Source organism: Sturnira hondurensis, unplaced genomic scaffold (genome assembly GCF_014824575.4).
Source record: "Sturnira hondurensis isolate 20B ecotype Veracruz unplaced genomic scaffold, ASM1482457v3 Scaffold0010448, whole genome shotgun sequence".
Taxonomy (NCBI): Eukaryota; Metazoa; Chordata; class Mammalia; order Chiroptera; family Phyllostomidae; genus Sturnira; species Sturnira hondurensis.
The window spans coordinates 2,987,708-3,009,848 of NW_028083079.1; the positions used below are offsets into that span (position 1 = coordinate 2,987,708).

General features: G+C 44.8%; 1 protein-coding gene across 2 annotated transcripts in view; it reads right to left on the reverse strand.

The window, feature by feature from the left end:
• The window catches only part of ASTN2 (astrotactin 2), an 829,294-nt gene that overhangs the window by 285,261 nt on the left and 521,892 nt on the right, over positions 1-22,141 (reverse strand). For both annotated transcript variants that reach the window (XM_037059148.1, XM_037059147.1), the window contains exon 13: positions 20,488-20,676. In XM_037059148.1, the coding sequence (XP_036915043.1) occupies positions 20,488-20,676 (189 nt within the window). The remainder of the gene's footprint in view (positions 1-20,487; positions 20,677-22,141) is intronic.

Genomic DNA, 22,141 nt, shown 5'->3' on the forward strand with positions numbered 1-22,141 from the left:
AGGGCAAGCATGTCCATCATTGCAGGTTTCTTCCATTCCCTTCCCTTATTTGTCTTCATCTTTGTTGCTCCTGCCGTGACTGTTTTATTTACTTCTATAAATAATTGGACTTAACACGGAGTCTACCATACGTGGTTGCTAAATTAGTACTTCGAGAAGGAATGGCAAATGTGCTACAGTGGATTCACACATCACCCAGACCTGCTCTTTACAGAGAGCAGGGGAGCAAGCAGGTGGGCTGAGTGGGGCTGCCCACGGAGCAGCCAGTACAACCAATCGGATCCTGGAAGGCTGGTGATACAGAGGGAGCAACATGTAAAAGCCAGAAAAGTAAGTGAAGTCCAAATTGATAAGGAAAGTGTAGATTTAACAGAGGGTAGAACTGAATTCATGCACAATCCCAGGGTTAAAGTCGGGGACTTGAGTGGGTATGTACATTATGTTAGAGTAAATAGGACCCGGCCATGGAAAATGAACCCAAGAAGCAAATGTCACAACCCTACATTGTTTGGGTGTTTGCATAATTTCTTGGAAATATGCATTGGTTCAGGAGCCCCAGCAGAGAAAACAGTCTTACGGGTGTGGAGAAAACGGCTGTAGCTTGAAAGAGGTGGGTTTTTATGAGAACTGTTATTATTCTATTGAGCAAAAGGCTCATTAGAAACTCATTGGGGCTCTAAAAAGTGTTACGTGTTTTTTATAACTACATTTCTTCTGATTCCTCTGTGGGTTTCTTGATGCTGCTGTCTGAGCACTTGACCTGTTAAAGGTGTGTAGGGAGGAATAACTTTGGGCTCACTTGTCATTTGAGTCCAGGCTGAGATACCTGCAGTTCATATCCCACATATTGTTGAAAGGAAGAAAGGGAGCTGGCAGGTGATGAATTGTAGCAGGTACCTTTACATGTATTATTTTATATCACAACAACCAGAGGAAACAAAACATCAGATACTTCACGTGACTTTCATAAGATCACAAAGTTAGTTGGGGCAGAACCATCACTGGACTCCAAGTTGGTCTAACTGTAAATCCTATACCCCTTTCCAGGGCCCCATGCTGTCCCCAACAATGGGGACAATTTTGTAAAGGGGGGGATTTCTGGTTTCAGGTTGGCAATCTAGATTTTGGGGAAGGGAGGAAGGAGTGAGCAGGAGGAGAAAGGGATTGGAGAAAAAATAATTCCATGCTAGTCTAAGACTTAAAAAAAAAAACTCTCCAGCTGTCAGCTGAGCCTACAATCACCATGGAGTTTTATTAAGGAGAAAGAGTCGTAGATGAGTGAAGTGACAGATTTAAAATTAACTCGCCAAACTCCCCATCAATATTGTGACAGTCCCCCAAGTGCCAGTTCAGCGACCCAGTGCACCAACTTGACAACATTAACATAACTTTGTTGGAACAAAATCTTCCCCTCTATGTTTTCACGAGAACTAATTTTGGGGTGACAGGCATTCTTTTTTCTTCCTTTTTGGCACTTCTGTGACAGGTCCCTTTGGACCAACCCCAGAGTGCATGTTCCACAAACTTCTATTCTTCTTCCATCCCCCTGGGAACTGCCATCCACAGCAGGACGGCAAAGTGACCTGGAAAGATGATTCTTCCCTTTAAGAACCTACTGAGTGAATGAAGAGCAGGGAAGAGACCCCTACACCTGCTGCTTTCTGGACATTGACCACTGATTTGAGTTCCTTTAGTCTTTATGATTGGAGTAATTTGCTCTCTGTACCCACCCTTACTAGCTCTAAGCTCCCCCCCCTTCACTTAATAACCTCTTATATCTCTGCTTAGACATCACTTCCTGAGAGCATCTATCTGGACCCCCAAACCCATGTGGGTCCTTGCCATTTGTTCCCAGAGCACCCTGACTTCCACATGTCACTTGGCACAGCTTACTGGATTAAATTTCACTTGAATAAACATCTGTCTGTCCTTGTAATTCAGGTGAGTTTTACCTGGGATAAATGCTAAACCAGACAGGACTCTGGGCAGTAGGCATAAACTAGAATGGTCATAGTCCAACTGGAATATATGGTCACCCTGCAAATATAGGCATATCCTACAACTCTCCAGTTCTCTTTGTGTCTCTATGACTTTGCATAGTGATTAAAATTCAGCAAATTCAGGATATTAGTTCAATGAAGAACATACTGGTTTCTTTAACTAAGCCCTAAAGATAAACTCATTGAACCTGTCTGTCTTCCTTCTTTCTCCCTGCCTTCCAGCTTGTTAGTCACAGTCCACGCACTAAGCCCTGTTTATTTTTTTCACTGGGTATACAAATAAACATGCTTTGTGTTTGGGGGATGGAAAGGAAAAATAAGTATAATACACTGAGCATCTATCATGGGTTCCTTAATTTAAACACTGTTATTTAGCTGCCAGATCTATGAGGTACTTAATATATTCACCTTGTAATAATAAGAACAATGAAGTTCAGAGAGGTCCAGGGGCCAGACCAAGGTCACACAGCAGCAGAGGTTGAATTCAGCTCCAGGACTGTCCGAGTCCAAGCCATGATCCCATCATCAAACCACGAAGCTACCCGCCTCAGCTTTGGGGAGGGGAAGTGAAACAGATAGCAGTGCAGCCAGTAGAGCGCTGTGAATAAGGATGGGGCCCAGTCTGCAGACGGGCATGAAAGCTTCCCTGCCCCACGACTCTCATGTGTTTTCTAACTCCTAGCCACCAATTGCCGAGATCTTGGCTGCACAGACACTTGGTTAGGTCTTGGGGATTTACGATAATGAGCAGTCAAAGGTGGCCCCGGTTCTCTTTTCAGTAGGAAAGGTGGACATTAAAGAAACAGCACAGACATTAATTTAGGTTTTTACAAATACTTCAAAGGAAAAATAGCACAAGGACCTGACACAGAAATTTTTTCATTATTATTTTTAAGGAAAGGGAAACTGAGGCTGGGTGGATAGATGACCAAGTTCACATTTCAGAGACCTGAGATTTGAATCCAAATCTACTGGACCCCAAAGCCTATGTTGCTCCTCCTGCCCCCCTTTCCCTCGAATGACGTGATCCCAAAGCCTTTAGTAGAACAGAGCTGCGCCCTCACCACTTTTTCAGCTCTGTAACTTCAGTGTCTTTGTATATAGAGTGGATATAACCTTGGCTCGTCTCCACAAACTTGTGAAAATTAAAGCATTTGAAGCACTTTGCTGAGTGCCTAACCCATGGCTCTGTGCTCAGTAAACAGCAATTATCATCACCATAATACTCTTAGGCAGTGTGGAGTTATTGACAAAGGTAATTTGGTGGTCCATCACACATATAATGTGCTGCATTATTAGCCCACTTTTAACATGGGCGTACTTTGATATTCTCCCACTCCGCTACTCCACCACTCTCAAGTCTCTCAGCCTGGCACAGGGATACCCAGGAGTGGCATGTGGGACCACAGGGTGGAGGATGGGGGAGGAATGGACCTTTGAGGATGGGTTTTGGGTTAGACTGCCCAGATTCCCATCCTAACGCCACTGTCGACCAGCTGAATGTCCTTGAGAAAATGAGTGTCAGACCTCTGCAGGACACCGTGGCAAGAACCGCATGGGTTTTTACAGGAGAAGCTGCTTGCAGCTTCTCCTCTCTGTCCCTGGAAGCTGGTTCTCCTCCTCCTTTGCTGCTGGCTATTCATCTCTCTGACTTAGAAGAATGGGAGCCCCTGGGCTCAGGGCTGGGGCTCTCCACTTCTCTCTCTACTCCCAGGTGAGTTTGCCTTCCCTCATTTCTTTTCTCCCGTGTATATGCTAAATAATCTGAAATCTGCATTTCAAGCCTGGCCTCTCTTCTGGATTCCAGACATCCCTCTAGGCGATGTACTAGACTAGATGGTGCTGGAAGCAGGATGATGAGTATCTGAGGCTTTATTACCTATTGCTACCTTTAAAAACAACTGGAATTTTCCACAGAAAAGGTTCATTTTATTAACATGGTCAAAACAAAATTTCTGTTTATTATCCCCTTCCTTATGCCCGCTCCTCTCATGGTCTTTCTTGTCTCAGTCAATGACCCTTTTATCTGTCCAAATGCTCCAGCTAAAAGCAAGAAGCCAACCTTGCTTCCCCCTCCCTCATGGGTAAATTCTGTGGCTCTGCCTTGAGAATACACCCAGCATCTGGCCACCTCTTTCAGTGTCAAATCCTAGGGCCAAGCTCTACTGCCTTTCACCTGGGCCTCTGCAAAAGCCTCGGAATGCCTTTCTCTACGTCCACCCAGCCCACTAACATCTATTCTTCACATCCCAGATGGAGGGGCCTCTTAAAAATGTGAGAAACTCAAACCACACACTGGCTTCTTTCTCCCCTCACTCTGTAAAATCCAAAGCACTATACTGACGTGCCTCTCAGGACTCTGCACAAACTGCCACAGGGCTCCACTCCGCATCCATTACCTCTATCTTTACAGCCTTTTCTCCTACCACTTGTCTTTCTTTTCTCTTTGACTATGTTCCATCCATCTGGGCTGCTTTTTGTTCCTAGGCATGCCAAGGGTCTTGCTACACCCTCAGCCTAGAAGCTGTGTCCCTGCCCTCTGCAAGGTGCACTGTCTTACCTGTTAAGGACCCTGCGCAAATGTTACCTTATCAAAGAGCTCCTGCCCTGGCTGGCATAGCTCAGTGGATTGAGCACGGGCCTGCGAACCAGACGATCTCGGTTCGATTCCCAGTCAGGGCACATGCCTGGGTTGCAGGCCAGTTCCCAGCAGGGGATGCAGGAGAAGCAACCATACATTCATGTTTCTCTTCCTCTCTCCTTCCCTTCCCCTCTAATGATAAATAAAATATATAGATATACATAATAGAGCTCCTTGCTGTCCAGCTCTATTCAGTAGAATCCCCTGCCTAGACACCCTAGACTTCTTACCATACTTTCCTCCTTAGTGTGACCCCTTGACATGGTACACATTACTTGTTGATTGTCTCCTACACTAGAAAATAATTCAGGAAGAAGGGGGTTTCTTTATGAGTTTTATTTACTGTTGTATTCTGATTTTTTCATGAGTGGTATACAGTTGTGAGTATGTGAAACTGAGTTTATTCTTATATTATCAATACTTATTTTTGTATTAGATATTCTTCCATATGAACCACCATAAACCTACTATTGCCCACCCTGTATAATAGGTCCTCAGTTAGTGTTCTTGACTGAATGAAAGATAAAATGGCCCCTGGTGCAGGTTAAGTTCTGTCTGTCTGTCATCACTAATATTATTACCATTGTCACTACTACCATCACCTTTACTTACTGGCACTAGACTCCTGACATTCGTTACCTTGGTTGTCTCACAGCAACACACTGAGGTCAGGACCTTATTTTCCATCGGAGGAGACTCGGCTGACCATGGTGAAGTCACGTGTGTGAGGCCGGGCAGCACAAGAGGCAGAGTAACCGGTCTCCAAACCCAGTTCTTTCCACCTCCCTGGCGCCCCTCCTCCTTCCGGCGTGGGGGTGGGGGAGTGGAGGGAGGGTGGGGATGGGGGATGGCATTCATCAGAGGGATTCTGTGTCACTGCTGCAAGTTTGCCCATGGGAGGGTCTCTAAGAGATATCACTAAGGGAGGAAAAAGTGAAAACTGATATATTTGATGTATCTTTTGTGAAAAAAGTGGGGGGAAATAATATTCCATCTTATTTGCTTGGATTTGCCTACAAAAAAAACAACAAAAAAAAACCCCCACCAAACCACCCGTGGAAAGCTACCTAAGAAACTAACAAAAGTGGGTGGAGGCCAGGAGAAAAGGGTGGAAGGGAACAGGGAAAGGATGAACTCTCCTCACTGGATGTATTTTATATTCTTTTTGTTTTTGCATTTTGTGAATTCAATAGCTACCAAACAATAAGCCCACCAGATTGTCACAGCCAAGAGGAGCCCACAGAGACAGGCAAAGAAAGGTAAGTCAGTGGCTAAGCCAGCCTCACATTTCCCTCCTTGACGGAACTTCAGACAAGCTTTGAATCCTGACTCTGGGACCCTAACCTTCCTCGTCTTGGAGCATTCTCTTTTGCAGTGTGTCACTGCAAATTCTTCCTCTGCCCCTTTAACATGTAAGTCTTTTAAGAAGCCTCTTGCCAGTGTTACAATCCAGCAGTGTCTTTTTCAAGGACCTTGGAGCCTCCACTCTGGAATATAATCAGCAAGGACAGCAAAAAAAAAAACACATTTGCACATTCCAGAGCAACTGCCCATGCACAGGACATGCCCCTTTGGCCAGCTCTACAGTACTTTTCCATGTGCTCAGGGCAGCCGTGAAAACTCTCCTGCCCTTTCTTTCAATGGAATTGAGCTCAGACCTCTCTCCCCCATTGCAATAGCCTTGAATAGTCTTCCTTCCTGTTTGACCTTGTCTGGTGCACTTTTTCGCTTTGATAGTCATAGCACCAGGTAAGATCCTGGATCAGAAAAGAGAATAAAAGAACGTTCAGTAAAAACTAAGGTATTCTGTATAACTGGCTTTATTCGAGGCCACTGCAATCGGGCTATTGCAATCAAATGGACTCAGATAGTACCCCCAGAAGTATATATTCTTTCCCACTTTATACCAGTGTTTGACTAGATGAGTCTTGTTCAGCCTGCATCTCCAGAACCTAGCACATAGTAAATACTCAAGGTATATTTGCTGGCTGAATCACAAGGTTGAAAGACAATGTGGCTGCAATGCAGTTTAATGTCAAACTAAGTTTCCACCTCCTTTTCAAATACACCTTCAACATGCCTGTAGGGCCTCTGGGCTTGTATATCCCCAGTGGCTGGGTCCTCACTAACTCCTTTGATGTGGTTTGAAATAAACAGAAAGTTGAAGGAGCACCCCTTGGTGTAACTCTATTCTCTGAACTATGAGGTGGCAAGGAAGACGAAGTCCTGTGTCCTATTTCTTTCCTTGTACTCTAGAAAGCATCCAGAACAAATTAAAACAGCTTCAAGGTCACAGCCAGCACCAGGCCACTCACAGAACACAGAGAGCTGGATGGCTGATTTGAGGGTTAAGGTTCTTCCAAAGTGGTTCAGGATATACTGAATTAAATAGGACTGGGCTACCCAAATGCCTGCAGCTTCAGCTCTTAACTTGTGCCTGCTAATTAATTGCACACTTAGTGGGCTCCTCTGAGGATCTTAGGAGGCATAAAAATAAATGCTCATGCTGGACCCTTCAGAGCCACCTTTGAGGTGTTCCACTAGATTATCATTAATAGTAATTATTCAGTGATGATGATACATAAAACCCCAGCCACGGCCCTTGCAGCTTTCTGTATTAATTCATATCCAATAACCATGATCACAGCTTTCATTAGAATTGTTACTAAGTATATTTCTATTCTGAGCATCTCCCTGAAATGGAGATATTTCCCTAAAAATTAATTTTCTTGATACACATGTGTGGGCTGATTAATGTGATCTTAGAACAGACACACTTTTTCATTTCTCTGGGAGGAATACAAAGACAGTAATGCCAATGAGTTTGCACCCACATGATCTCAAGTGTGCCAGGAGGCACACTCCAGGAGAACGATTCGAACAAAGTGGTAACTCACACATCCTCAGATTCAGGTTAGGAAAATGTCACTAACATTTGCACATGTCTTTACACTTTACAAAGCATTTTAACCCATTTTTTTTTCATCACCTCTCCCTGCCCGAGATAATTCTCCTCTAGGATTGGAATTACAATGTTCCCTGATTTAGTGGTGAGCAAACTGGGCTCAGAAAGGTTTAAGACTGTGTAAAGTCGCAGAACCGTAAATGGTCTTGCTACTGTGGTACTTAAGTAAGGCTTCTGGTTGCATGCCCATCCTTTGTCACGGTTCATCTCTGCAAGCCCATGGTCTCCCTGGATGCTCATGTCTGCAGATGCTCTGTGCTCTTACTTGCCCGGAGCCCTCTCCGACCTAGCTCACTATAAATCATACCCTCTAGGTGTCAGCCAGCATCTCTTTCAGGGTTTTCCCTGACTCTTACCTACACCACGTCTGGGCCAGTGGCCCTCCTCTGTAGGAGCAAGAACCTTGACTATCTCGTCCATCTTCATCCCCAGTGCTTAGTATAGCACAAGCACTAAACAAAAGCTTGTTAAATGAGAACCAGTGGTAACAGCCAGGACTGGACCTTCTGACCTCAAGTGCTGTCCTTGGGCATCATCCCACTCCCTCCTGTAATTAAAAGAAAACATCAGTAACAGTAGCACATGGCTCCTAAGGCACTATGCTTTCTTCAGAGAGTAATATACCAGTGTTGCCTTAGCATAATGCAAATAGAGTAAAATTTCAGTGTTGTGGCCTTCATTAATTAAGGTTCCTAATGCTTGGCCAGGGGTTGGGCTGGCTTGTATCTTTGGAGTGTTTACTTATAAAAGAGATTGCTAAGCACATTAGTACATTAGCAGTGTAAACAAGACCACCAGGAAAGGCAGAAGATACTTAGAAGAACAAACTGCCTGGAGTCACTTTGGAACCACATGTTATGACCAAACAATCGCTGTGCTAATTACAATTGCTCTGCTAATTACCATCACTGCGCTAATTACAATCTATCCTTATCTGTTCCGTAGGTTCCCCATTGGACTTTTCCTTCTGAGTTCTTAGACCAGCCTGAGGTATGGCCTGCATATGAGCACAGTGAGATCGTGGCTCTTTAAAAACTCTCTCTGCTTCAGATGCCTCAGTGATTCAGGTGGGCTTCCCACTCCTCGAAAAGGAACAGAGTCTAGTCAGGGATTTTGAAGCCAGAAAACTAGAAACAAAAAGAAGAAAAGGGGAAGAGTAGGGGAGAAGCAAACTGGACCTGGTTGCTTCTGTTGTTTTACCACCTTTTGCAGATTAGAGAGACATTTTTAGGCTAGTTGGAGAACATTCTGAATATACTAGGTATAATTTCCTCTCCTCATTAAATGACCCTTTTGGTATACTCAGAGATGTGAACATTGAGAATAAAACTGTAAAAAATTGAAATGGCTATTTTTCTCTTTTCTCTTACTATAATTAGCAAAAAAGATTAGAGAGGTCTTTTTCAAAATTTCTTTTCAGAGAGTGTGGAAAGGAGAGAGAAAGACAGGGAGAGAAACATCAATGTGTAGTTGCCTTTCATGCACGCCCCACTGTTAGGTCCCCTGACCTGCAACCCATGCACGTGCCCTGAGAATTGAACCAGTGACCTTTCAGTTCACAGGTGAGCACTCAATCCACTGAGCCACACCAGTCGGGGCTAGAGAGGTCTTCTTTAACCTCAATTGGATTGCAATTCAATACCCTGCTCCCCATGCACCCCAAAATAGAAGGCGTCTTTCACTAGGTCTTAATTTTATGATTTTCTTTTTATCCTCAATTAAACTAATGTGTGTGGACAGTATGAGAGTTTTATCTCAGCTCTTACAACGATGAAGCTCACCAGGCCAATGTCTACTCCTAAATGGATATTCTCCTACCTTCCCGGGAGTCTGTCTTCGCCTCTGACCTGAAGCAGACTGCAGTCAAGCTCTCCACTGCAAAGTACCTTCGGTCACACCAAGCCATGGCTGGAAAAGTGCTGCAGGCACGCGGAGAGGGCTCTGACCTGGGCACCCAACCATGGCTTCTGGACAGTGCAGTCAGGACAAGTGCCTTCCGCACTGGCACTGATGCGCAGAGCGTCCCTGCCCCATCAGTGAGCAGAATGAATGGTAAATGTGACCATAAATTGTGCTGTTACGCACTAATGCTCTACCCTATGCACTCTGATTGCAGGCCAGCAGCGTCTGCCTTGGCCACTGCATGCAAATCAAAACCACGGTCTCTGTATTTGGTCACTCTGGAGGGAGACTCCTTTGGGACTCCACCGTCCTCCAATGCCATTGGCCTCAGGATGAGAGGCCAATGTTTCCTGCTTTCAAACAGGCAAATGGAGGAACAATAATCTTTCTCCAGTCTTGGGCATAACACAGGCTCACGTCTAGCATCAAGTTCAGGTTAGCACCTTACTGGTCAAAGCTGGTCCTCAGACCCAGGAGTTCATTTGGAATGCAGATCTCAGGCCTTATCCATGACCCACTGAACCATAGCTTGTATATCAGCAGGATCCCTTAGAGATCTGTATGCACTTGAGAGTTTGAGAAGCACTAGTGTGAGTCATGTGTATTCAGTTCTGCTATAAATAGACATATGGAAAAATCCCTGCCCTAAGATTTTCCTGTACAATGATGATAGCTGTTTCTTGTTCCCCTACACTGTGAGGATCACATGGTTGGAGACTATACGCGTGTGCATGTGCCCACATGGTGTGCAGGCTATAGGGTGGGGAAGAGGGAAGACCTTGAGCCTCGCCTCCATCACTTTACTGATGTATGACATTGGGAACCACACCCCACCTCTCGAAACTTCAATTTTCTATGTAAGAAGTATGACAGTCAACCTGCTCTGTTCACTTGTGTCATGGGGGAAATCTATCTCCATATTCCTCAAAGTCGGGCTTTGAAAAATAAAGAAAAAATAGTTTACACTATCAATCATGTATAAGGATATTGAGAAATGCCCAGAGGGTGTGATGAGTTGATGAGAAAGGAAGGAACTCAGGAGAGGAAGTCGGTGAGCAAGACTCACGTACAGACAGACCAGTAGGGCTTACTGGTCAACCATCATTCTGCCAGTTTAGATGTGCCACTTCTAACGTATATGGTAAATACTGTCCCGGAGGTAGGAGATGAACACACTTCTGGAACTTGTGGATCTGGGCCCAGGCCCATTATCATGTCCCACACAGGACACACGGGCATCTAAGTCCCACCTTTCTAATTAGATACGTTTCACTGTGGATCATTCAGACCGAACAAAGAGGATCCACCCTAGGACACAGGTGATCCAACACATCGATCGGCAAGATCATGTCTTTCCAAAGGCTGGATAAACACCCCACACAGAGGTGACCCCAGGCTGCTGTCCATTCCACCCCAATAACTGAGCTGTATACCCTGACAGACCCACAGAGCACAAAGGGCTGTGTTTCTGTTCCTACGTTGAGCATTTCACCAAAGCACTGTATTCACCAAAACATGTGCTGGCTGGAGGAAGTGGTGAGGATGACCACGGCTCCAGTCCAGAGGTGAGTTTTGGGGCAATACAACAATAACAAAGTCTTCATCTACTGTATGCTCTGGAAATGGGGGTAGGGGTGGGTGGGGAGATACAATTAAAGGAAGAGAAAACAATATTTACTGAGAGCCGACTGTGTCTAGGACCTCTGCTTATTAGCCTGTTCAATCTTCACCACAGACTTCTGAAGATATTTTGAGGTGAAGCCCATTTTCACCATTGGGGGTCTTGAGGTTGAGAGAGCTTAAGAGATTTGTCCAAAGCCACAAAGCTGGGAAATGATTGATGTGTAACTTGGACCCTATTACTTCTAATGGCTGCACCCTGATGCTCTGAGTTGGGTCCCAGCCATGAAAGGGGCCAAGTTCCTGCAGAATCATGCACATGGGGATGGCCTTTGCCTCAGGTTCTTTCTAGAACCTGAAGGTTCTAGATTGATGAGGCAGGCTCATCAATGATTGATTGATGATTGATGATTGATTGATCATCAATGAGTGATGATTGATTGATGATCGATGTAGCAGGCTCCTACAGCACCTGGGTCCTTCCTGTCTGCAGAAAGCAGGGACAGTGCAGGTGTCAGTCTCACCTAATCATCACGGCACCACCAGCAATTGGGGATCATGGCTACTCTTCCTAAATGAACTAACGTGCCTAAGGTCACAGAGTTGACAAGTAGCAAACTAGGACTCCAACTCTAATGCTGGGAATCTTAGACACAAGGCCAGGGGATCCCTACCTTGCTGGATAATGTGAGGCTCCAGGGAACCCAGTGAAAGGCACTTTCCTGGTCTCCTAAGCTGGGGAAAAAAATCACTGCTACATCTTGGTGCGGCCCCATGTGGTCCGTAGAGTAGAAAAGGCTTCATGAAGCCCCTGGCCGTGGGCTTTGAGAAGAAAGGGAAGAAGAGAGTGCTGTGTTCTAGCTCGAATGCTCTCAAGTTCTGCCTGAACCTTAATTTAAAGAAAAGGCAACAGAAACCAGAAGGGGAGAATGGCCAAGGGCAACAGAGCAGCAAGTGGCAGGACAGGAGTGGGAACTGAGTTTTCTGATTCCAGGGCCTATGGTAACCAGACGCATGGGGCCTGACTCCCACATAAGGTGTCAGGAAACCCTGGAGAAATGGAGACACAGAAGAACGGTCCTTCTGCAGCCAGCCTGAGGCAAACCCCAGGGAGAAGAGCCCCTTAACTCCTGTGATTCAGCCTCCAACTCCTGTCCTCAGTCCACTTCTAAGATCTCACCGATGGTTCCCCTAAAAGGTAGCAGCATATAGCTGTGGCTCCAGGTGGCAAGTTGAGGATTTTGCTAAGAGCTAGCATATTACTGCATAGAGTGGCTTGGGAATAGTCTTGGAAATTGAAAGCTAATGCCACTATTAATTAGCAATCTCTCCACTACCAGCCTCCTTTGCTTTCTCTTGTTACAATAAGATTGTGGCATACTGCAAAAAACCCAGGCCTGAGAGTGCAGAAAAACAGTTTCTAGGTCTGGCTCTGCTGTTAATAGTTCTTGAGCCTTGGCCTTGACATTACCATTTGTAGAGTGTAGAAGTTGGATCCTATATCTTTAAGCCTACAGTGTGGAGACAGCTAGTATAGCCCAACATACTAGGGGGTGGAATCCTGGCTTATTTACTTACTAGCTATAAGATTTTAGGTAATTTACATAAACATTGTGAGCCTCAGGCATCTCATCTGCAAAATGGGTTGGGGTGCCCCCTACAAAATATTCCCCAAGGTTCTTCCATCTTAAAGTCTATGGTTATTTGGAAATTAAGGGAGGAAATTGACAAAAAGAGAACAGAAAGTATTCCTACAGTTTTCAGAGGTGGTCATGCAAAGGTGGAGGATGCTGGGAGCCCAGCAGACATCCTGCTAAATGGGCTTTGTTATTAGACCTATGGGCTAGCAGCGTTTAGTAAATGGTACTGATGTCCTACACATTTCTGGGTCTCTGCTTCTCAACACATGATAGGACTGAATGTCCCCGATCAATCTTTTGAGGGGCACTGTGACCATGAGACGGGATTTGACCAATGAACTATAAGCAGAATGTCATCTCTATGGGGAAGTGAGGAGAGCCAAGTTTCTTTCCCATTATTACAGAGACCATGGAAGCACATGAGGCTGATTCTTCTGTGCACCTGGCTTCCCAAATACCATAATGTGTGGGGTGTGTGGGATGAGTAACACATATTCCCTTGTCTGGGAAGCCATCACAGTTTTGAATTGGTCTGTTATAAGGTACAACCTAATACATTCTGATTGCTACATCTATTTTCTTTCTTTCTTTTCTTTCTTCTTCTTCTTTTTTTTTTTTTTGGTAAAGCCAAGTTGTTAAGGGCCACTTTGCAATAGGTATTAGAAAGATTAAATGAGAAAAAAGAGTATGGGGTACAGGATCTGGCACATAAAAAAAATTGTACACATGGTTAAGAGGGGGGGTAGGGTGGGGGGAAGAGACATTAGAGAGGGGAAAAAAAGAATCCAGAAGCAGCAAGTACAACTATCTCCCGAGGAGGCACTAGGAAAAAAAAAAAACAAAGCTTTGGAGGCCACTTAATAAGATGGAACTGGGGACCTGCAGCTAGGGAACAGGTGGTGTCGCTAGAAAAGGCCAACCTCCCTTAGGTCCTTAAAGCAAGCCCTTTGCCAGGTGTGGGTTGGTGGTGCCTCCACCTGAAATCACACTTCTTACCCCAAACTGTCTGCGTATGCTGTTCAATACGCACATCTGAGGAGCAGACCAAATTGAAAAGTGCCGTCCTAGCAAATCTTTCACGAGCTCCTTATGCTTTCTGTAGGTCATTCTTGAAGACTCGTGAGCAAATATCAGCTGCAGGCAGAACTGCCTTATTTTTGATAAAGCTTTCGCAAGATCTACCATTGCAATTTGTTCAGCCCCTATTCCCAAGCAACATCTCCTTGCTGCAGTTTCTGAGTCTCCGGGCTCAGTAATAGTTCTTGCCTGATGTTTATCTAAATCCAGGCAATCTATAACCAAAGTTGACCTTTCTTTCTTACAGGAATAAGGTAGGATGGATGAGGACGGGGAGGGGAGGGAAGTAAAAATCAAATAAATTAAAAAAAATCAAATACTACCAGACTTTGATGAGTTTATCTCACACCAACAGCCTGTCAATTTCCTCACTGATCAAGAGCTCAGGGGAGGGGACTCTGATAGTGACTCTGCATCGTCACTCAGAACAACACAGGGCAGCAAAATGGATTAGTGGCCCCAGAGCCGAGTATCACTTACCAGGCTCAGAGGCAATTCAGAAGTGTGGTCTTTGACTCTTCACATCTCCACAGAGCCTAACAGTTTACTAAAGGCTTTGATGGCCATTCATCCCCAGCTGAACTTGATCCCTAATCCAGGGCTCTCTCCTGCACCAGCCAGCCTCTTAAAATAGCCCTCATTCCCTCCTGAAGATAAATTCCCTTGTGACTTTAGTATGAACAGTGGGTCTTTTTTCTCTATCATTACAGGTCTCTCCTTGAACCCTCCTTTCTTTCACTCCTTTCCAAACCTTTCCCCATCTGTCCCCTCATCTCTTTAACCCTGCCCCCACTCTACACGGCTTTAATTCTTTCTGTGCTTGTCCTTCTCTCCTCTTGTCACTCAGGCTCTTACTGAATGCCTCCTCTACTTGGTCTCTCCAGGTCTCCGCGTTGTCTGACTGCTTCTCTTTATCACTCTTGCCCTGCCTTGACCTTTCTCTGTGCGTCTCTTAGTGAGGACTACCCTTCATCTTCATGCATGGTGGCTGGCTGGTAACTACTGGACTCGGCAGGGGTTTAAACATCTCTACACGCTCATCTCCAGAGACAGGCTGCAGCCTGTATGGGGCAACCTGTTGAGGTGCCAGGAAGGGATCATTGCAGAATCTTGCTCCTGGGGGTGCATCTGCTCAGATCCCTCCTCAGTTAGGAATCTGACATCCTTCCATGGCACTTGGTTTTCTCTCTCTGATGACAGCAGGGATAAACCAGGTAGCTCTTTTCACCACATGCAACTAACAGGTATTTAGAAGTTATATATATATGCATCCCTTATGACACAACCTGAAACCAGAAAACTGGTTCGGGAGTTACAAACACTACCTCTTAGTCTCTGAGGAGCCCCAAATCACATGAGCATTGGACAAGTTATATTCTTTCCTGGGCCTCAGTTTCTCCATCTGTACCACAAGGAGTCAGTCCTGAATGAGTTAAGCTTCAAGTATTTGCCCAGTTTGGAAACTTGGAATGTAAGACTTTTTGAGAAGCAGAAATCCAGGTTGCTTTTTTGGAGATTCAGGCAAGGACATGAGAATGCAGACTGGGCTTCTCCCAGCAGTTGCTGGGTGTGGGGATCTGGGCAGGGGCAGGGAGAAGAACAAAGCAGAGCTGTGGCTGTCACACAGGAAATGCGTTAGCTGGTGGAAAGTTTGAAATCCTGAGCCAGAAAGTCTCCAGGAAATGAAGCATATGGCAGGCCAGCGGGTAGGGTGCCCGCCGGCTACTCCGGAGGGCTGGACTCGAGATTACTTGGAGAAGGGCGAGAGAGGAGGAAGAGAAGGGGAGAAATGACAACTGCCTTGATGCTGAAAACTTCGCAGGACTCATTTCTGGAACTTGGGGGACAAAGTAGCTGCAGACACCCCCAGTCCTCCCTGCTCCCCATGCCCTGTCTGGGGCTCATGAAGGGAGACTTGAGAGAGAGAAATGTAGACTCATCAGAAGCTGCAAGGCCAAGGTCAACTGCCTTAGCCTACGGCTCCAAGAGGTGACCTGGTCTGGAGATGGAAATAATTGCAAAGAACATTTAACTGAAGCCAAGGATGGCAGAGCTTAAGAGAAAGGGGCTACTCTAATATAATGGTAGTCTGGGAAGTTCTCTAAATCTTGAGGCTGTTGCCAAAGAGAAAGTGTAATCTCATCATTCTACTCCCCTCCATGAGCAAATCAGGACAGACACAGACCCCGTCTACTCACAGAGACAACCTAAAATTGAATGCTTGGGAACGAGGAACAGAGAGTTTGAGGCTGAATAAAAACTCCCGATGGGATAACATTCTGTCTGAGCGTGGAGACACGCAGGAGCATGAAGGCCCCTGATGGCTCCAGCTTGAAGGAGCCAAGCTCCCTGTTGCTGAGCAGTGTGCGTTGGTAGTGGGAAGGCATGCACTCCAGGCCATCAGGAGATCTGCAGTACTGGGCTTGCTCTGCAATGACATGCTCTGTGGCCTTGACCAAGTCCCTTCACATATAAAATGAAATCCTTGGATTCCATGAAGCCCCTTTTCAATCTAGCGTCTCACAACCCAATGTGGATCCTCCTTCTGGGTCAAGCTAATAATCTTCACACAGAGAATGAGAACTAGTGTCTTTGATCATTTATCACATGTAGCCACTCCAGAAGTTTTTGCAAAAAATCAAACGATATAAAACATACACTGTGCCTAGCATCTGATAAAACATCCCTTTTTAAAGAGGAGGCAGGAAAACTCTGCTTGTCACATGTGGGACCAGGATTTGGAGCCAAATCAGTCTGGAGATCTGTTTTCTCGACTCCTGCATATCCGTACGTCTGGGGGTCTGTGGCTTCCTCTCTGGGCAGGAAAATGCCCCTATGGCTCTTCTCTGTCTTCAAACTCCAGTTCACAGGCCTCATCCTCTGAGAAGCCCTTTATCAGATAATTGGTTGCATTTTTATACCCATATAATGAACCTCTATCAGAAAAAGAAAATAAAAGTAACAATCTCATTTACAATTGCATCAAAAAATAAAATACCTACAACAACATTTAACCAAGGAGGTTAAATCACTGTCAGCTGATCTGTGTCAGCTGATTTTCCAAAAGACACCTTACAGGCAGAAAGGGGCTGGAAAGAAGTATTTCAAGTCATGAATTGTAAGGACCTACAGCCAAGATTGCTCTATTCAGCAAAGCTTCATTTAGAATGGAAGGGCAGATAAAGCGCTTCTCAGAGGAGGTCAAGTTCAAGGAGTTCATCATCACTAAGCCCTTATTATATGAAATGTTAAAGAGACTTATCTAAGGAAAAGAAGATAAAAAATATGAACAGTGAAAGGACAGCAAACTCACAGTTACTAACAACCACACCTAAAACAAAAGCAAACTAAGAGGACAGCTAGATCAGGAGTGGAACCATAGAAATGGAGATCACATGGAGGGTTAGCAACAGGGGAGTGGGAGGAGGAGAAGGGGGGAGAAGGTACAGAAAATAGCATAGACAGTAGGTAGAAAATAGATGGGGGGAGGGCAAGAATAGTGGGGGAAATATAGAATCTAAAGAACTTGAGACACGTGGTCATAAACTAAAGGGGGGGAATGGTGGGGGAGGGGGTATGCAGGGTGGAGGGGAATGAAGGGGGAGGAGTGGGACAACCATAATGGCCTAATCAATAAAACATACCTAAAAAAAGAAAAAAAAGTTCTAAGACACTGAGGAAAGCAATTGACATGGTAACAGATAAGAAGAATCAGTATAATGAAAACGTCCATACCACCAAAGCAATCTACTGATTCAAGATAATTCTTATCAAAATACCAGTGGTGTTTTGCACAGAACTGGAACAAAGAATCCAAAAATTTATTTGGAACCACAAATTATTCCTTGTAATTCCTTTTGAAAGGCTTCACATGGGAACTCTCTGGAAACCACTGACATTCCTTGGAACACCACATTGCAAATTAAATTTTCAGACATTTTTTTCAATACCATGTGTTATCTGAAAGCATATAAATTCCTTTGTCAAAAACAAGGGACAGTTTTTTAAAAATTTTTTCTTTCTTTTGGGTCCCACACAGCATTATTCTATCCATCATGATACTCAAGACAGTGTCAGAGGTTTTATTTTTAAAATACTGTGGAAAACTAGTATTTTACCATCTCCGTATTGAGTAGTTCATCCAGATTGTCCTTAAATTTCTCTGAGAGTTTTTCCAATAAGGTAGCATTCCACCTCTGCGTGAGCATCTGAGGAGTACAAAGCAATTTGCCGGAAATTGGAGGGCTCGGCTCTGCCACTAAATTGCTGTGTGGCTGCCAATCACTCTATCACCCCTGATTCCTTCTTCAGCCTTACCCTTTTGCCTGCAGCTGCTCACTGGACCTTGTCCATTATAACTCACAACTATCTGCCAATATTCCTCTTTACCTTCAGTCGTATTCCCATCATCCTGCTGGAAGTCACCAACAGTCTCATGTGGCTTCACCTACAGACACCTAATTGACACTCCATTTCACTCTTTCCCACCCCGCCCTCTCCAGTCTCCTTCCCAAGCAGCCACAGCCACCGCGAGGCTGAAAAATACAGAGCAATCCTGACATGCTCTCCTCCCTTAACCATTTAAGAGTCCTACCGTTTGCTATGAGAATAAAGACTAGGCCTGCAAGACTGCCACAATCGGCCACTGCTTACTGCTTGGGCTTCACCTCCTACCTTGCTTTCCTCATTTGCTCAGCTGTAAACTCACCAGGCCAATCTGATTTTTCTTTCCTAGAATATCTGTCTCTGCTTGGAGCCTTTTCTAAGGCTAACTCCCACGCATCTTCCAGGGGTTAGTTAAATAACTACTTCATCTGCAAAGTAGACTCCAAAGCCTATGACTGTTCTCTAGTCCAACAGATGTGCTCCCTCCACTCTCTAAACTAAATTAGATCCTGCTGTTCATTGCTTTCCTGGAATCCGAATCTTAGTTTCATCGTACCTACCTACCACAAATTAACTGAACACAGAAGATCATGATCACACATACGCACGCACACACAACACCTAGCACTACAGGGTACAGGGTCATTTTCCTCTCATTTTCCATTGTATCCCACCCAAGTAACCAGCATGGTACCTGGGACATATGAGATGCTCAAAGAGCATGGGATAGCTACACAGGTGAAGGATTTTAGGGAATTCACGGTTCCATTCTAGTTCTCTGAAATAGGAGATAATGAGGTGTGTTGAATTGGAGGACAAGAGCAAGCCTTTAGCGTCAGCAAGACTCACATCTCTCTCAGTAGATGGTGACCTTGAGAAAATCACTTTACCTCGCTGGTGTTAACTTTTCTGTTGTAAAATGAAGGTCATGGTGCCTCAAAGGGTTTTACTAATGAAGTTTAAATGGCATTCTCCTGGCCCCCTCACTTCCTAGAAGGGGCATTTGGGAAGGTCACTTAACATTTCCACTTCTTATCTGTATGAAGGGAATAATAATAGCCCCTGCTTCCTAAGACCCTTTGAGGATTACATAAAATAATGGATTACATGTGTTTAGAATGTTTTCCGCCTGTGCTGAAGAAATGTTACTGGCTATTATTGATCTTGTTATTATTATTATGAAAGCCTGATATGTAGTAATTCTTAACAAACAGTAGCTAGTATTACCACCCCTAGTGCAATTACCACTATTAATAATTAGATGATGGAATAGGGATGGTGATAAATGTTATGTTTCTTATTAGTTCTGATTTATGTTGATAGAACCTCAAATGGTGGGGAGAACCCTGCTTTGCAATAACATCCTGTCATCCTGTCATGCAAAACTATCTAAAAGAATCATTTTGTTTTTAAAAGAGATAGTAACTTCTTATACATGGAACAATTCTTCTCACTCTACCACATTATGGCTCTTCAGATTCTGAGGCATGAATACACCCCGCCCAAGGTCTTTCTTCTCCAGATAGAACAGCTCCAGTTTCATCAGCTTTCCCAGGAAGCCTTTTGCCATTGGACTGCCTGTCTAATCCTCCTATGATTTGGCCAACCCAGTCCCTGTTCTATCTGCTCTCATAAGAGAGTAGTCTCATATTGTAATGTCTCATATGCCTCAGCATTTGTTAACAGGGAGACAGGTCCTTGACATATTGTTGAGGGGAAAAAAAGCAGTATCTAAACAGCTTTACTGAGATTTCGTGTGCATGTGTGTGCATGCAGAATGTGCAGATAGAGAGGAAGAGAGGGGGGGAGAGGGGTATTTTAAGAATGTTCAAGAAAATGTTAATTCTGTGTATTTATGGGTGAGGGTAATTTTATTTTCCACTTTGTTAAATGTCTTTATTTTTGAACTGCTTGAATCGTCTGCACAGGACACCTCTTTTGTAATGGACTGAAAGATTAATTATTTTTTTAAAAAATCCATTAACTGTACTTACAGGATAATTTAGTATTAAATTTAAAATATGTGGACAGAGTTAGAAAAATGGGATAAATAAGGGCTAGGTTGGTAAAAAAAAAAAGAAACCTCATGGAGTGAATTGTTCTAACTTCTACCCCTCATGGGTGGGCATCAGCGGGTGAGGGAGATGCTTCCCAGTATAAGAGGACTCTATTCAATGGGGCCCATGGCTCCTCCCCCACCCATATTTTGGGTCAGTAACTCAGCCAATGAAGTAAGTGCAAGTGTCTGTTCCATACCTAAAGGTCATCTGGAAGACTTGGCCTTGGTTCACATGCTGGGTCCGGTTGTTGTAACCATGTAGCATCTCTCCAAAGAGGGTGTCGTTGAATTTGGAGTCGGGTTTGAGGCACTTGGGGCCCTCGCAGACGTCTGAGAGCATTAGGCAGGATTTTCCATCGGGAGCCAGCTTGTACTCCTCCACGCAACTGCGTGATAAAACAGAGCCGAGGGTTAGCTCCGAATGCCGGTGTCCCCGCTGGAGGTGACCTAAAACCAAGGCCTCCTTTGCCTGCAAAACAGGTCAGAGTTTAGAAAGGGAGACAGCTATTCTGGCTGGAGTCGATCTAGGGCACAGGTGTCTTGATAAAAGCACGTTAATCCTGTAAATTGGTAAATTCGAGGAACGTCATTTGTGACACTTTGGCGGAGTTGAGGGGGAAACCAGAGTGCACATCCCTGCACAAAGCAAATTTAAAAACTGTTTTCCATGAAATACACAGGCTTTAAAAAGCATGACAGACCAATTCACCGGGAATTATCAACTAGTTTCTCAAACCAGAATCTATTCCCAGTGAATCTGTCGATGAAGGCTGAAGACAATTGCAAAAACAAGGTTTTTATTGGGCTTGTAGCTCCGAGGCGATCCTTCCAGGACCACTGACAGTGTGCGAGCAGCTGTCACTGTTCCTGTTCAATTAGCTACATTTGCAGCCTCTGCTGGTCTGTAACTACCCAAGCCTGGAACTACCCAAGCCTGACAGCAGACGGGCCCTTCGAGGTAGGACGGGCTCCCCGATGGACCAAACAGGCAGCTGAATGGGATGTGGAAACAACACTTGCAATTTTGAGGTTTGTAGTGGGGAAAAAATCTCTCAGAGAGGCATGGGGAGAAAGAAGGAAGCAGAAAAATCAACCCCTGAAAAATCAACCCAGAAACTGGAATTCTTTGAGTGTCCACTTGTCCGTGGTCCTTTGCTAGGCATTAGGGATAGGGTGCACGTAATAAATAAGACAAGAGCTACACAACTGGAAAGATCTGTATAAACATCATCTTCATTCCTTCGGACCTATCTGACCGCCAGTAAGTCATTTAACTTCTTCAATCTCATCCCTCACCTGTGAAATGGGATAGACATTCCTATTTTACCTTAATTTACTAGGGTACTAGAAGGTCTGTTGGGAACTGCCCTGCCTGGCTTCAGAAGCTGTAACCCCCGTGGCTAAGGTTGAGTCAAAAGACCTTGGGACCAAAAGCCACTTAGGAGACAAAAGTTATCTTCCCCAGCAGGAGCTCCACCTCCGCCCCCTTTATTTCACCCTGCCTGGCCCCCAGTGCATGACTGGTTAGCCAACAACGAGTAAGATTCCTCAAGGGAGGGATGAGCTAAGACAGGCATGGTGAGAAGGGGCCATCAGGGAAGGACCTGAGGGACTATAGAAAAAGGGGGTAATGGACCCTCACCCCTCAGCTTTAACATAGCCGGAGTCCTCCTTCTACCTGTAAAAAGTCTCCTCATCTCTTGGCTGCTCACATTCCCCAAATGACTTAAACCTGAAACAATGCTGGAGGTGTGTGCAGCCCTGTGCTGGAAAGGGCGGGTTCCCCTGGGCGATCAGGCCTAAGAAAGAATGCATAAAATCCTGTGAAACCTGCTTGGCTAATAGCCTCAA